This window comes from Thalia democratica, chromosome 3 (assembly GCF_965202585.1).
Source record: "Thalia democratica chromosome 3, ktThaDemo2.hap1.1, whole genome shotgun sequence".
Classification (NCBI taxonomy): Eukaryota; Metazoa; Chordata; class Thaliacea; order Salpida; family Salpidae; genus Thalia; species Thalia democratica.
This window is the reverse complement of record NC_139167.1, coordinates 50,432,756-50,448,065: the sequence shown is the minus strand read 5'-3', so window position 1 is coordinate 50,448,065 and position 15,310 is coordinate 50,432,756. Positions and strand designations below refer to the sequence as shown.

Here is a 15,310-nt window from a genome sequence, read left to right as displayed (position 1 = left end):
CTATGTACAAGATTTCCTATTTAATGGGCTTAACAATTGCTTTGTAGATAACTCTTTCATTAAGCTATTGACTTTAAAAATAATTTATGACTTCCTTTACCTTGCAATTATAAATACCTCCCCCATTATTGAGTTATCATTTGTATCAAAACTTTTGTGATACTTATTAGGTATCTCTTCTTTTGGGTTTAGAATAGATGAGTATGAAGGTTTAATTTTATATCTATTGAAGATTTTGCTAAAAATTTTAGGTTTTAGATAGTGCTTCTATACAATCTTGAATAATTCTAGTTTTCAAAATTCTTTTAATGTTTCAAATTAAGGAAGGTACTTGTAGAATACAATTTTTTTCTTTTTCTTTTTTGCAGAGCTGCAAACTCAAACTTAGTATTGACTTTTTTTCTTAAAGTTTTCTATAGAACTTTAAGTTTTTAAAGATGATATTTGTTAAAAAAAGACGTTCTGGATTGTATGAGGTATATCTTAAATTATACTTACAGCGGTTCGAGTTACAGTTTACATAAATTTCTAAACTTTCTGAACTTAAAAAAAAGAATTAAATAAGTTTATTCAGATACGTAACTTTTTATTGTTGTTATCGCTAATATAAGTTTACTTTTTGAGTTTGAATAATTTTATGTAAATGTTCAATACGAGTTTTTAGAAATGCTACTACAACTAAAATTCTTTAATACCTACTGATTTTTAGATTTTTGATTTCTTGTATGTTTAATATTGACTTCCTACCTTAACGAATTTGTACATCATATTATTAGTTATTTGAACGAAAAAAAGCGCTCAAAATATTTGGTCCTAGGGCCTGGTGCACAAAGAAGCTTTTGGTTATCGAGTCGCACATCACGGATACCTTCCGTCTTGTTCAGGTCATAGCTTAGAGGCAACGTTTTTAGTCGGCAGGCCAGATGTTGAAAAGTTTTAGTCTTTGGCGGGCCGGTGCATTTAAATTTAATTTAGTTCACAAAAATTACTCAATTATACAATTCGTTTCGGAAAAATACTAGTTCTCTATTACCTTTTTTTACTATATGTAGTGGAAATTTCAAATTTTTCTTAAGTTGTACAATGACCTTTTTTTGCTCTACATTTCATATCCTCTAGACTAGAATATCAAAAGCAAGTTTAAAGATTAGGTTTAGCAGGCACGATTTATATGCTCCCGGGCCGATTCCACTTAAATTTTGTAAACATTTGCGGTCCAGTCATTTTCACTCCGCGGGCTAAATCCGGCTCGTGGACCGTACGTAGCTAACCTCTAGCTTAAAACACACTTTTATTATATTACGTAAAAACAGGTCTCCTTGTAGCTAAAATTGTTAGTATAGTTATATCAATTACCAAAGGAATAACTAATCTTAAACTTTTTTGAAACAAAATAAATGTTACAAACAACATTAAAGAGTTTACTTAAGTTAAAGTATCTTTAAAAAGAAATAATTAAGAATGTGAGCATATAGATAGGTATAGCAGTAAGGATTAAGAGTAGCAGTATAGTAAAAAATAAAAATATCTAATTATCGTTTAAAATTATTGATTATACTTGCCATACTGAAAAATTGTATTAATGTTCATCATTATGTATTCATACCTTTTTTAAAATGTTTGAAAAAATTTGAAGTATTGTAACTTTCGGTATTTAGATATTAAAATTTTTTTAGATTATTTTTCAAAATTTTTAATGGACTTACAGAAAATTATTAAAAAACCAAAGTCACTGTTTATATTGTATTTTATAACCAAATAGCTAAGGAAATCAAGAAAATTATTATCAAAGCTGCTGAAAATTGTAAAAGTTTTTAAGTAAAGCTCAAAGTGTTATATGAAAAAAAAGCAAATAAAACTGTTTTTTATTACAAAAATTCAGTATTTATTGTAAATATAAAACTTGTTTGCATGTTTTTATCTATATAAAGATACAAGTTTGTAGGTCAGTAGATAATAGAAAAAAACATGAACTTGCTGTAAATATTTCTGTTTTACTCAACATTTATATAAAAATCAAGTTATAAATTTATTTTAAATCTTATATCAAAAATATTTTAACAGTTTGATATGCCTGAATAATTTAAACTTAAAACACCTTTTGATGAAACATGTAAAAATAATTAAAGAGTCTATTACAGCCTCTTAACATAATTTCTCTCTAGTTGTAACAATTTAAAAAACTACCACAGATAGATAAAAACACTAAACAAGGTTCATTCAGTAAGTAGATTATCAAAATTCTGTAATTTTTCTAAGAGTAAATTAGCAAAAAACTGAACCACACGGTCATCAACAAAATCAATGTGACACTCTGCGACCTGGTTTCGTCCTCATTATGACTTATCAGGCAGAATTATTTACATTAGTCGTTGTACTGGTGTATTCATCATACTATGTCTGCCTGGTAAGTCCTAATGAGAACGAAACCAGATCACAGAATGTCATATGGATTAATGTTGGTGGTCGTTCGATTCAGTTTATAGCTAATTGTAATGGTGGGATAACATCTAGGCTTTGCCGAATGTGGTAAAAAACCTTAATACTAAAATAAATGTTAAGCAAATGCTTTTTTATATTATTTTAGCTGATAAAACTAATAATTATATAAAAGATAGTCTAAAATTTGTTTAAATTCTAAGTAAAATTAAATTGAAAATGAACAAGTGCATATAGCTCAACCTTTAAAAACAAAAATAAAAGTTTAAACTAATGTTTTTAAAAAAGTAAAACTTATTCTAAAAAAAACAATAATTTTAAATTTTTTATTCTGCTTTTCATATACATCTTAGAGTAAAAACATTTTTTATGATGACTTTATTTAGTTTTTTTATAAGGTTCAACAAACTAAATTGGCTAGTTAGAGAAAAATCAACATTAATCTAAAAATTTAAAACAACATTTATAAACAATACACTTATGACTAAAAGTAAACTTGGACTTAAGTCCCTGGATGAGGATTCGTCAAAAAGTTTTTCTTCTAACTTTAGGTGATTCAAAGCTGCAACGGCGGCGTGCAGTGCAGCGTTCGTATCCATGGAAACCCTGTTTTGGTTATCGTTCATTCTGTAGTCCATGAACCCGTCTTGGTCGTCAGGACCTCCGACCAGGGCTCCAACAAGCGACTAAACAATTTAAAATTCCTTATTATGAAATTTAACACAAGAGCATTAGATAAAATTGTTTTACGTTATAAACAAAATGTAGAAATTAAAAATACGTAAAAACACTACAAGTCAAAATTTTTTTTTTTTAAATAATTTTTGTAGAAGTTTTTGACTTGTAAGTAATATACTTTTTTAATTACATTACAATCAAATTCTAATAGATTTAATTTTTAACTGATTAGAATCAAAGGCTCACCTGGGGATTCGGTCTGTTCTTGTTTTTGTACTCTTCTCCGCACGGAAAAAAACTTCTCGGACACGAGCTTCCCTTGTGCTGGGGCTGCGTTGGCCACTTGTCCCCATACCCGACTATGAAACTTTGCTCGGTCTTTTGGCCAGCCAAATAGTCGATCTGCTCTCTGGCTAAGTCTCGCCACTTCGACGCGTTTTTGTGGTTGGGAAAATACTCAAAAGATAAGGCTAGAATGAAAGCTGCTCCGGCTGAAGAAATTTTAAATAAACTAAATGTTAAAAAAGCAGATAAAATATATTTTAATTTTTTTCCCTCATACTTTATTAATAATGATTTTTATTACACCTTACAATTTTATTAAAATATACTGTTTAAAGCTACTTAATTAATAATAAAATTTTTAAGTAGTAGTCTTAGGCATGGAGTAGGAACTACCTTCAATTAGGGGAAGTCCCCTTTTTTGTGCTAAACACTTAGCGGCTTTAAGGCTTTTCTCTCTAGGTCTAACTTAGTAACTAATAAATATGTAATAAACTTACTATATATAATTTATTTTATTAAAATAGTATATTAACAAAGTGATAAAGCAGCTAATATATCAGTAAAATAAAACTGCGAAAATAAACACAACATATAAACACAAAATTCTACAAATAAAAATGTTGTTAATAATATTCTTAATGTGTTTGAATGTCACAATCTTAAATACAAAAATAGGTCTTAATAATGATACAGAGTCTTAATATACCTTGTGCTTCATGCACAACGATGGCTAAACTGACCACAGTACAATACAATAATACAAACAAACACCGAGATCTTATAAAATGAAAATCATTAAAAAAAAATTTAAATTCAATTAGTGTATAAGAATCTTAAAGTTGATGTGCCTTCCGCACGGTCTTATGGCTAACTGAGCGCCATAGCAAATACTGTTAAAGTTTTATTATGTGATTTGGTAAACAGTCGAATAACGCCCCCTCGCAGTCATTTAAAAATTAACGAAATATTACATTTTGTTACAAAGTGATATAAAAAATAGGTTAGTACGGAAGAGTTAGGTTTGGGCGAGGGTTGGCAGATATTTGGTGGCCGTGGGTCACAGTTGTAGTTTTAGTTTTTACTCTCTTAAACAGACCAGGAACATCTAGTCTAAGTTTTGAATTTCTCGTGAAATGTATCTAATATCTTTTTTCTCTTCATTTGAATCGCAGAATATTAAGTTTAAGTGTCAAAATTTTATTTGTAGTTTCTTCTTTGCAAATTACCCTTCATGGGCCGCAGATTGCCGACTTTTGGATTAGGACTAAAAAAGAAAACTCTTTTGAAATTTAAACAAAACTTCAGTAACTTATAAGAAAAATGTTACAAAGTTTAATAAGAATGTTAACAGCGAAATGTCATGATTATTAAAATAATAAGAAGATGTAATAATACTTTTGTAAAATGTTTAATTGAAATTGGATTATTACATTAATATTAAATCACGTTTTAATGCAGTGTTTAGTTTAAACAAAGTTTTAATAATACACAAAAATTAATGTAATATTTAAAAACTGATAAATATTTGCTTGTAACTACTATATTAATGTTTGCTTAGTAATTATTTAATCAAGTTATCCCTTTAGTTTTTTAAAGGTAGTTTTTGACACTTAAAATGTTTTTGATTTCTTTATATAAATAGCCGACGGTAAATGATTTATATCTATAGGAATTTATTAGCACGGTTAAATTGAGCTAAGCTATGATTAAAAAAAAATACAGTGCATGTTTGTTGTTTACCGATTTCGTTAATAATTAGGCATACAAACCAAGAGACATATAAAAAAAATAAAGTTTTTAAGTTGAGATTTATCTTTACAATGACTAAAAAACTAATTATTTTTGAAAACGATAAGCAATTTTTATAAACTAAACACAAAAAGATACGCAAAAATTCTTATAATGTAGGTTTTTATAAAACTTAAGACCTTTTGTACTTTTAACTTTTGTGCATATTTAGGAACAAACATAAAGTTTTTTTAAAAAGTTCTATACATCTTTTAAGGTTAAAAACTACTTGTTTTTTTTACATGTTGCGTTTATTAGTTTTCTACGTATTCTTTAAAAGTTAGACACTTTTACTCATCTCATAACATTTTAAGAACACCAATCTGACTCTTTATTTTTATTTGTATTTTTATTCACCAGTTATTATACACTAAATGTGTTTATGAGAAAAACCGCTTAAGTTGATACAGTTTTATAAGTTAAAATTTTAAAGTTCTGCTTATAAATATACAGGTAAGCTAAGTTGTAGAGTAAGGCACATAAGTTTTGACTTTTTTGCCGTCTCTGCAACTTGTTTTTCTGTTGATTATTTTCTAATAAAAAAGTATATGAATGGCTACAAAGTCTTACAATTCAACACAAACGGGTTTAACATGTATAAGTTTATGGATAAATTCAAAAAAATATTTTAAGCTTTGACTAGTTTAGTAGTTTTCTTTTAAAACCGCTTAACATCTGAATAAAAAAATATTGCATAAATTGTGAAAAGAACATATAAATACTAAACTATGTAGAAGTAAATGATTTTTTAAAACGAGTATAGCCTTGTTGTATACTTGTGTAGTAACTTAACCAAATTGCTTTATAATAAAAATAAATGATTGACAGACCTGCATGTTTTGAAGGTTGAACATTATCAAGGAAAAGAAGACCATTGGGTGTTCGTTTCGCTTGACCAATAAGGTAGTTGCAAAATGGTGCAATTATACTAACATCATTTCGATTTATTGCTTTCAACATGTTTACTCCTGCCTGGTTCAAATTTGTTAATAAAGATTAAGTTTTAAAGGTTTTGTTTAAATTGCTTAATTTAATTACGCAGTGATATACATTAAAAAAAAACTTACCTGTAAAACTACTTTATATCTTATAAAAATAGAGTGAACAATACATAACTAGGGATCAAACAAAAACCGACTCTTTTGTCGTCCCAATTGAAGCTTTTTGGCACGTCGGAAGAATCAGCGAAGAAGTCTTTGTAGGAATCTTTACCAGAACACAAGTACAACCAGAAGGCGGCCCACTCTATCTCGTCATTGTAGTCTGTCGATCTAACAAACAGCTTGTTTAAAACATATAACAAAGTTTTATTTAGTTTTTGTAAAATTTAAGTAGTAAACTGAGCTTTGTTAAGTAAAAACTATTATGATAAAGTAGAGTTTATTTTTTTAAAATTTTTATTGTAATAAGTTGTAAGATATAAGTTCAACTAGCTATATTTTATATGTATAATTAAAAATTATTTACAAAAAAAAAAATTTCAAAACAATTTAACCTAATAAAAGTCTATCCTTGAAAAAATAATTTGGAAAATGTCATTTGTATTAAAAATGATAAGTATTTACAAAAACACTGGTTAAAGTAAATATTAAAGTACTTAAATATGAAAACAAAAGTTTATATATAAAAAGATAGTTTATTATTTAAAAAGAATATATAAATGTTTATTTCAAACATTTCTTACTTATAAAAGTCTTCAGCAGATGGGACGCTTTCGTGATACAATGTCATTTTTGCTTTCAAAGTAAATTTGTTGAAAACATATTCAGCTCTTTCGCACATTTCAGTTACACCGGATACTCCTAATTAGTTAGTCATCAATTTGTACTGGTGTTTTTTAAATAAAGTAGTTTTATATAGTTTATTTTTCTATTGCAATATAATTAAATTGGTATAATGTTATATTCAAATGCAAAAATGATGAGTATTTAAAAAAGACAATAGCATAAACAACTGTTACTCTTAAAAAAACAACGTAGATCACTATTATTTATTCAAATAGTGTCTATAAATAAGAACACTTTAAGAATAAAAAGTTAGAGAACTTGTTGTAAACTAAAAACCAACTCATTCCTTTCATGGCAATCGAAGCAGCTGCCAATGATGCCGCCATTTCAGCAGTGAAATCGGTTCCCGGGTTGTCCATGGTTACCGAGTAAGAAAGTCTCGTGTCCGACATTTCATCGGGACGAACCCACTTTTCTGTGTATGGGTCTCCGATTTGAGCAACAATTTTCGTTCTAAAAGTTTTATTTGTTAAAAAAATCTATAAATATTGAATTAAAAGTTTTTCTTTGAAAAATTGTAAATATATTTCTAGAGTTTTAAAATATTTTTTTGCTATAACTTTGTCTTTAAAATTATACCGTTTAATCTAGAAATATAATAGTACCAACAAGTGAATATTGTTTTTAAATTTGTGTTTTATAAAGTATGCATCTAAAAAAGTTATGTGTTTTTAGTGGATTACGAATAAATAAATGTATATATGGTGTTTATTAAACGACAAAAAAGCGCTTAGAATATTTAGTCCAAAGACCTGGTGTACGAAAAAACTTTTCTGTTATCGAGTCGCACACCACGGATACCTTTTAACGTCTTGTCCAGGACTATACAATAAACTTACAAATCGACATGAGTTTTTCTTATGTACTGAATTCCCCAGTTTAATGCATCTATAGTGTCGTATATCAGTCCGCTTTTGTGCAGACTTTCTGCAAACTCAATGTGACTCCAAGCTAACATTGTCATAGAAAAACAAAGAGGAAAACCAAACTTTACATTTGTGTACCCTAATAATGTTATAATGCTTGGTAAATATAAAACAGTAATAATAAGAACGTTTTATAATCTTTTAAAAGTTAAGACATACATAAGTCAGTATTTTAGACTAAACTTAATACTATTATTAGAATAAAAGAAAGTTTTTTTGATCAACATTTAATAACTATAGACATATTTTATTTAAAAAAAAAATTGTAGTTGTTTGCAAATAAAAAATCCAAGCGAAACAAGTTGTTGGAACATAAGATCAACAGTTTGAATAGCGTAAACTCAATTTATTAAAAACTAACGACGTTTCTCTATAGTATAGTATAGCAAGCACAGTTTTACAGAATTGTTATAAAAAAGATGGAAGTTTCAATATGTAATTCAAATTCATTATAAATATTTTCTACTGGAAACAAACAATATTACGAAAAATTGTTAAGCAACCCTTAAGTTTTCTATTAGACATTTTAGTTCAAGTAAGAGTTGATATTAAAATTTATTAATTTATCTATTTTACTTACTTTAAATAAAACAAATTAATACTACTAAAAAATACTTTAAAACATTACCATCGTAATACCCTCCAACTAAATTTGTTGTAATGTCATTTCCGTCTTTTAAACCTGAGTCTCCTCTCCACAACACTTTTTTGTCATTTGTCAGTATTCCTGACCTAAATTAAAAAGTTTTCAGAAATAGCGAAAATATTTCTTAGATTTTTAGCATGCTGAATTTCGGTTGCTTAAATGTTTTAGATTATGAGTATTAATGACATTAGATAAGCAAATTGACATGACAATGCTAAGTGACATCAAAAATGCTAATCTAGTAGTTTCAATTTATACTGTTTTTAAATAAAGAATCTTTTGTACTACTAATTATTTCTTATCTAAAATTTGAATCAAAGGGAAATTTATTATGAATCATTTGAATTTTTATTCATTGTCATAAAGTTTAATCTTACAAAACTGAAATAACTAACTTTTCGAAATGATAATTAAGAGTTAGAAATAAGCCACATAACTTAAATAAACCTTTTTAACTTACGCATAAGAATATCTATAAGTTTTAAAGACTCTACATTTAAGCTTATCTAAAAGAAATCTAAACTTGTTTATAATGATAACTTTAGTGTATATAAAACAAGTATTTTTTATTTTGATTTTTATGTTTTCTTCTTTTTAACTTGTTGATTTATTCTTAAATAATTTTTTCTTTGACAGGTTAAATAAGATTTTTTTTTTAAGAAGAGTATTTCAGTAACATTTTTTACAAGCTTTAACTTTGAGAAAAAATATAATAACCTCTGTGCCTCAAAAAAGAGAAAAGACTTTTTAAGGATATCTTTGTAATCTGGTAGATTCATCTCGTTGATTTCTTCTTTTGAACGCTGCTCAGCCGCAGGAAGCTCAACTAAATGCATAAGTATGTTTAAAACATTCTATTGTAAACAGACTTTGATTATTCTTATTTGCATACTTTTTAATGCTTGAATATTTTCACGCACAAGTTTATTGCAGTCATCACTAGTTTAAACTTCAATTAAAAAAGTTTAGACTGAATATTATAAAGTTACTTAAGATAAACAATGAACTTGTACTGCTTTTTGTCTTTTAAGGGTACTAAATACTTTTGTTTTATAAAGCGCAATAAAAGCAAGCTCATAAAGTAATTTTTAAAATTTTTATTTCTATAGTAACTTTCTTTCTTTTGCTAAAAATTTTAAGAAACAAAAATAATTCCTTTAGAAGTTTCATAACCTTTACCACGCATACACACGATAAACTATTCAGGAAAACTTAAAAACTAAAAAACATTTAAAATAAATTACAAACTTTCATCAAGAGTTATTGTTCCTGGTTTATCATAATGAGGTCTTGTCTTCTGCCCATATATGTGATAATCTAAAAGCGATGCGACAGCTGATTGAAACCTGTTTTGAAACAAAGAACTAAGTTATATGAGTTTTGAAAGCACTTATTTCATCAATAGAAATTACGTGGAAGTTTTCTTATTCAGTGCCTATTCAAACCTAAAACTCGGGCTTATCTTTTAGTCTTAGCAAAAAAAACTTCTTTATTTATATTAAAAAAAAAACTAATTTAAAACTCTAAGATTCAATAAAAAAGTTACTTAAAAAGACCAATTTATTATTAATTAAAATTTTTTGTTGAGATAGAAAATATTTTATTCAATAAGTTGTAGGCATTTACTTAAAATATTGATTACATAAAAATGACTCGTGAAATAATGAAGCAAATTTTAGATTATTGTAGTAGATAGAAAGCAATTTCTGTTTTTTATATAAGACACTTACTTTAATACTTTGGTTAATATTTACTAACAGTACTTAAATTGAAGCTAGCTAAAGTTTTAGTTTGATAAAAACATTGAGTGTTAAGGACTAAAATGTCTAAAGTATTTTAAGATCATATGACAAACAAAAAACTAAAAAACATTTAAATCTGTAAATCGGTAAAAAATCTGTCTCCATTGTCTGTCTATCTCCATTGTCTCCATTATATATAAAACTGCAATGTTTTTTTTTTACAAACTAGTTATATTTTTACAAACCCAGCATTGAAGTCAAGCGTCACACTGTTTTGTTTCTCATTGGTTCGCTGGTCATGAAAAGCATCGTCTGCCGAAGGTCCTCCGACCAATGCACCATACAGTGTAAATCTTAAAGGAAAATTAAAAAATATTTTCAAAACTTATAAAGTAAACTTTTACAACAAAGTGTTTGAAAGAATTTGTTACCTTATTAAATGTGTTCACTTTCTCTGTATTAAGGAAGCTTAACTTAAAAACTGAATAAAAAAGTAAAAACAACATGGTGTAGAATGGAAAAGTATAACAATAACTAAAAAAAAAAATAATGTTAAACAAACGTGTTTGGAATGCTATTGTCAAATCTGGGGCAAGGTTCGGGGGGCAATGGACAAAAGCTGGACTTGTGGTAAGGATGTCTCGGGTATCCTGTCCCAAAACCAATTTGGTAGCTGCGACCACTCGCTCCTAGCATGTAGTTTATTTGTTTTTCTGCTAATTCTCTGTACGTTTTTTAAGATTTAACTATTCATTTTATAATATTTACTTATTTAAGTTTTTAAAACTTTCAAGGTTAAAAACTAAAAAGCCTGGAAAAAAATTAGTAAGGAAGCTAAAGCTTAAGCTGAAGGCTTAATAGTCAGTGTGTTCCTTTATCTTTTTATTTTACTTTTAGAGATAACTTGAGTAAATCTAAAGTCTTATAAATTTCTTTTCTTAATTAAAGTGATTAAAAAAGTAATATAAAACGTTTTTTGATATATATTTATCTAACTTTGTTTAGTTTTTTATACTTTTTGTAACGGATGAAAGACTTGATAAAAAGCTAGAGATCATACTAAAATTCAATGCAAATGTTAATCAATCTCTAAAAATGAAACCTGCTCGACTGGGGATTGATATTCAGATCTGCTGCTACTGAGCATATGAAGGCGGTGTTTGCTGCGTACCTCAGCGGACCCCATTCACTAATGAACAGCAACCCACCTGCCGTGTGCGTCGACTGAACACCGAACTCATTGCGATGTTCCGGCCCTGAGTACGAACAGAACCTTACAAAAAAAATTAAAGCTGAATCGATTACTTTTGACTAGATTGTGTTTAGAGGATGGTGTCTAAAACAAGTCGTGCAACAAACTAACCAGCTGACGTGCATTCTGTAATTAGACTTTTTCGTTATCTCTGCTAGCAAAAGCTGGATTCCCGCCTTTTTGTCGCTCCAAGAGAATTCCTTAGCCTGATATAGTTACTACACTTAGTTAAAGATAAACTACTTATCCTTTTTAGCATACAATAAAACACAGCTCGTGATCTTAAATGTAAATAAATAAATTGTTTTTTACGTATATTTTGTTACGACATTTATATAATACTTTTACAACCAAGTGCATTACAGCATCTGTAACTTAAAATTGTTACTTTAAAACAACTTCTTGTAAAGAATCACTGTTAGTACTTTATAGTTTTTTTACTAACAACTTTCAAGTGTTTCAGATTATACCATAACGTTTGAACAGTTTCAGTTAGTTATGTATGCTAAGTACACTATTTATTATAATTTAAACTTACTAATGTCCCAAGCTTAAAGTTTCTGTAGTTTTGCTCTGCATCCTTCAAGTAACTTTTCTTTCCTGTTCTTCTATAAAGCCACACTGCGGCCCAAACAAGTTCGTCCCTCAGCTCTTTTTTTGATGATCTAAACATTAATCGTTTTTAAGCTGTATTTAAACTTAAATAATTTCAAATATATATTATTATTAATATGATTTTTTTTGTTAAAGTTTATAAAGTTTTAACTATTTCAAATTAGCACTTTTTAGATACTTAAAGTAGAGAGCTTGTATGTTCACTTAAAACTTTTTTTTATACATTTTTACTATTTTTTTGTCCAACTAGTGAGAAGTATGAAATATCAAAAATATAGTTTTAGTTTCTAATAATTGTTAAATAAGACTTCAAAATATAATTTTATAATCGTTTTTTAAAACAAACTTATGAAGTATACATGTATGTAGTTGTATATAAATGCTTAAAATAAATGTAAAATTAACAATTTAACTTTAAATAAATTTAACACTAGATTATTTTAAACTAAAAGTTAACGAAACTTGTAAAACTTTTATTAACTCTTATAAAATTTTTATAACCCGTTTGTAATAAAAACTGTTTCTAGCCTGTATGACTGTTCTGCTTCTGCAACGGATCTGCTGTACGACTTTCGGTAGTACATGGCAAACTCGTATAACTCCTCACTGTGACGTAACAGTTCTTTCGAGTAGCCGGGATCCGTCGGGTTGAAGACAATGGAGGCTGCAGCAAGCGCCGCCGCTACCTCAGCAGCCAAATCCGCTCCTGTTGATAATGAATGTTCGTTTTAAAATTTTAGAAAGTTTAGAAAGTTTTCAAAAAAGTAGCACTTTAAGTTCAAAAGATAAGTCACATATTTTAAATTAAAAATAAGATTGAGATTAAGATTTTTAATCATGAGTTGACACTGTTAGTTCAAAACACTACATACGCTACTATTAAAATTAGCTTAAAATTTGATGTCATATATATTTTGTATTTTTGATAGAAAAGCTTTATGGAATCCAAAATATTTTAGAGAGTTTGTTAAATAAATATTTGTAAAAATGTAAAGATGACTCTATAAAATAATTTTTAAGAAACCAGTAAACCCAATATTTATAATACCAAGTCGTATAAAAATAACAAAAATCTTATGAGGCTTTATTTTTTAAATATTTTGAAAAATCGTACATAAAAAACTAAAAAAACTTATTTATAACAAAATTTTATTTTAAGTAAGTAAATAATTAATATTTAACCTGGTTTTTCAGTGTCAATTTTATAAGAGACTCTTTTATAGTTATCGGTGTTCATATCTTGAGGTGCTCCTTGAAATTGTCTGTCCATTGCTTTGTTTCCGACCTATTGATAAAAAACTTATAATATTTTTTATTTTGTTGTTCAGTAAATTTTGTTAAAAATACTTATTCATAGCCTATTTACAAAATTTTTGTAGCTTAAAAAGTTATAAAACATTTTTTAATCTAGTGAGATTTTTTAAGAATATTAAAAAAAAAATATATAAAAACTAACTTGAGCCCAAAACTCAAACTTATCAGTATGGCATTTGATAAAATAGTCAGTGGCCCATTTGATGCAGTCAAGCGCATAATCTAGTTGTCCAATAGTTTCGTACGTCCTTCGGTACCTAATAAGCCCCCAAGACAAAATAGTTGTCATGGAAGCCTGTGGGAACCCGTATTTAACGTACCCTGCTCCTGTTTTTAGAAGTTTAATTTAGTTTACTTTAGAAGTTTTGGTTATATTTGGTTAGTTTTTGGAGTATTGAAACCAATCACGCTTAGTTTAAAAACGATTACAAAGCTTTAAATTTAATATATTTTATTTAAGAAAAAATTGCTTCAAAAAAATTCCGAAAACAAAACAAAAAACTAAGACTATTTAATTGCGTAATATATCATATTGCTTTGTTTAGCAGCACGGATAAGCCGTTAGGTGGAAAAACTAAAAACTTTCTTTTTCATCATCAAAAAAGTCTTTCAATTTTTAATTTTATCTAATGCAAGTTAACCGTCATAGTATCCACCGACGAGATCAACACCGTTGTCGTCTCCATCGTACAAACCGGAATCCCTCCTCCATTTCACGCGTTGGTTGTCAGGAAGAATCCCCGATCTCTGTGCCTCGTAGAACAACAAACTTTTTGCTATTGATTCCGCATAGTTGTATCTAAAAAAACTATTTTTTTAAACAATTTTCATAAATTAAATTGAAGTATTTTATATCTGTTTTTTATGTTTTAAAACGATTTATTGAAAATAGTAAATAAATGAAAGTACTTGATGTGTTTTATAATACTAAATTATTTATACTTTAAAATAAGAGTTAGTGCTTTGCTAATTTATACAAAAAAAAACAAAGTTTTTAATTAATTAAATCAAAATTGTCAAATAGATAGTTACTTAACCTTGGTTTTTTACCAACATATCGTAAGTTCGAAAAGTCAAATTCGGGCGGTTCATTTAATACATCATTTATGTTTGAGCTTTGCTTTGGTCCAGTATCTTCAGAGTCACCTGTTTCTGGTTTTTATATGTTTTTGAAGGATGTAATATTTTTTTTTAATTTCTAGTTTTTTTTTTATATACGCGATTTTGTGCACTTAAAATAATTAAGCTTTTAGACAACTTAAAGCAGGTTTTAATATTGTCTATTGTAGACATTGTTTTAAATTTTATAGTTAAATCAATAATAATTTTGTGCTTTTGAGGAAAATAACACGTTTCAAACATTAGATGCTTTATAACAAAAAAGTTCTTTTTTTTTCTTGATCTGGGATAAAATTTTGTAAAATTTTATTATATATCTTTACAATTCGTTTAAAAAAATTTCCATGAGTTCAGTATGTTTTAAAATTTAAGAGTATTTATTTTTTTACAAGTCGTAATTAGCTTTTTAACCAAGTTTTACGATGTTAAAAAATAACTAACCTACTATTTCTAAGCTTCTTGAAAAATTAAAAAACAATGTTAAGACAAAAAATAAAAATTGCAGCATAGCCAAGGCAGTTTTTATCTTATTAAAAAAAAAAACTTAAAGAAACAACAAATGTTTTGCATACATTACTACAGCTTTAACAATGCTATACTGAAAATGTGCTACTATGAGCCGAAACTTATTGAGCCCGAGGCTGTAGTAAGTCGTTGTAAAAAAAATCTAAATTTATTTAGCAATATTTTACTAAGTAAATTAAATTTAAGATAGTTAT

General features: G+C 27.5%; 1 protein-coding gene across 3 annotated transcripts; it reads right to left on the bottom strand.

Annotated features, from left to right (window-relative positions):
- Positions 1-1,913: 1,913 nt before the first annotated feature.
- Positions 1,914-15,169, bottom strand: LOC145831339 (uncharacterized). 3 transcript variants are annotated; one of them, XM_082938561.1, is made up of 21 exons: positions 15,033-15,169; positions 14,510-14,624; positions 14,114-14,271; positions 13,615-13,799; positions 13,341-13,443; positions 12,677-12,864; positions 12,082-12,192; positions 11,655-11,749; positions 11,394-11,564; positions 10,854-11,015; positions 10,537-10,644; positions 9,798-9,895; positions 9,267-9,375; positions 8,532-8,635; positions 7,817-7,982; positions 7,258-7,430; positions 6,875-6,992; positions 6,329-6,461; positions 6,021-6,162; positions 3,364-3,608; positions 1,914-3,125 (listed from the first exon to the last, which is right to left on the bottom strand). In XM_082938561.1, exons 1-21 carry the CDS (start codon positions 15,097-15,099, stop codon positions 2,883-2,885), a joined length of 2,994 nt encoding a protein of 997 aa, XP_082794687.1. In that variant the 5' UTR covers positions 15,100-15,169; the 3' UTR covers positions 1,914-2,882. The 3 variants fall into 3 exon arrangements, with proteins under 3 accessions (XP_082794687.1, XP_082794685.1, XP_082794686.1); XM_082938559.1 differs by having other exon boundaries at positions 12,082-12,208; positions 12,687-12,864; XM_082938560.1 differs by having other exon boundaries at positions 12,082-12,208; positions 12,687-12,864; positions 14,510-14,618; positions 15,033-15,166.
- Between the last annotated feature and the right edge of the window lie 141 nt (positions 15,170-15,310).

Bases quoted from the DNA above. Each gene is read 5' to 3' on its own strand.
- LOC145831339 (XM_082938559.1), bottom strand. From the start codon at position 15,099: ATGCTGCAATTTTTATTTTTTGTCTTAACATTGTTTTTTAATTTTTCA. The intron at 13,444-13,614 runs GTTAGTTTTTAT...TTTTATCAATAG, and splicing joins AGTTTGAGTTTTGGGCTCAA to GTCGGAAACAAAGCAATGGA. The intron at 12,209-12,686 runs GCTAGAAACAGT...ATTAATGTTTAG, and splicing joins GAAGCAGAACAGTCATACAG to ATCATCAAAAAAAGAGCTGA.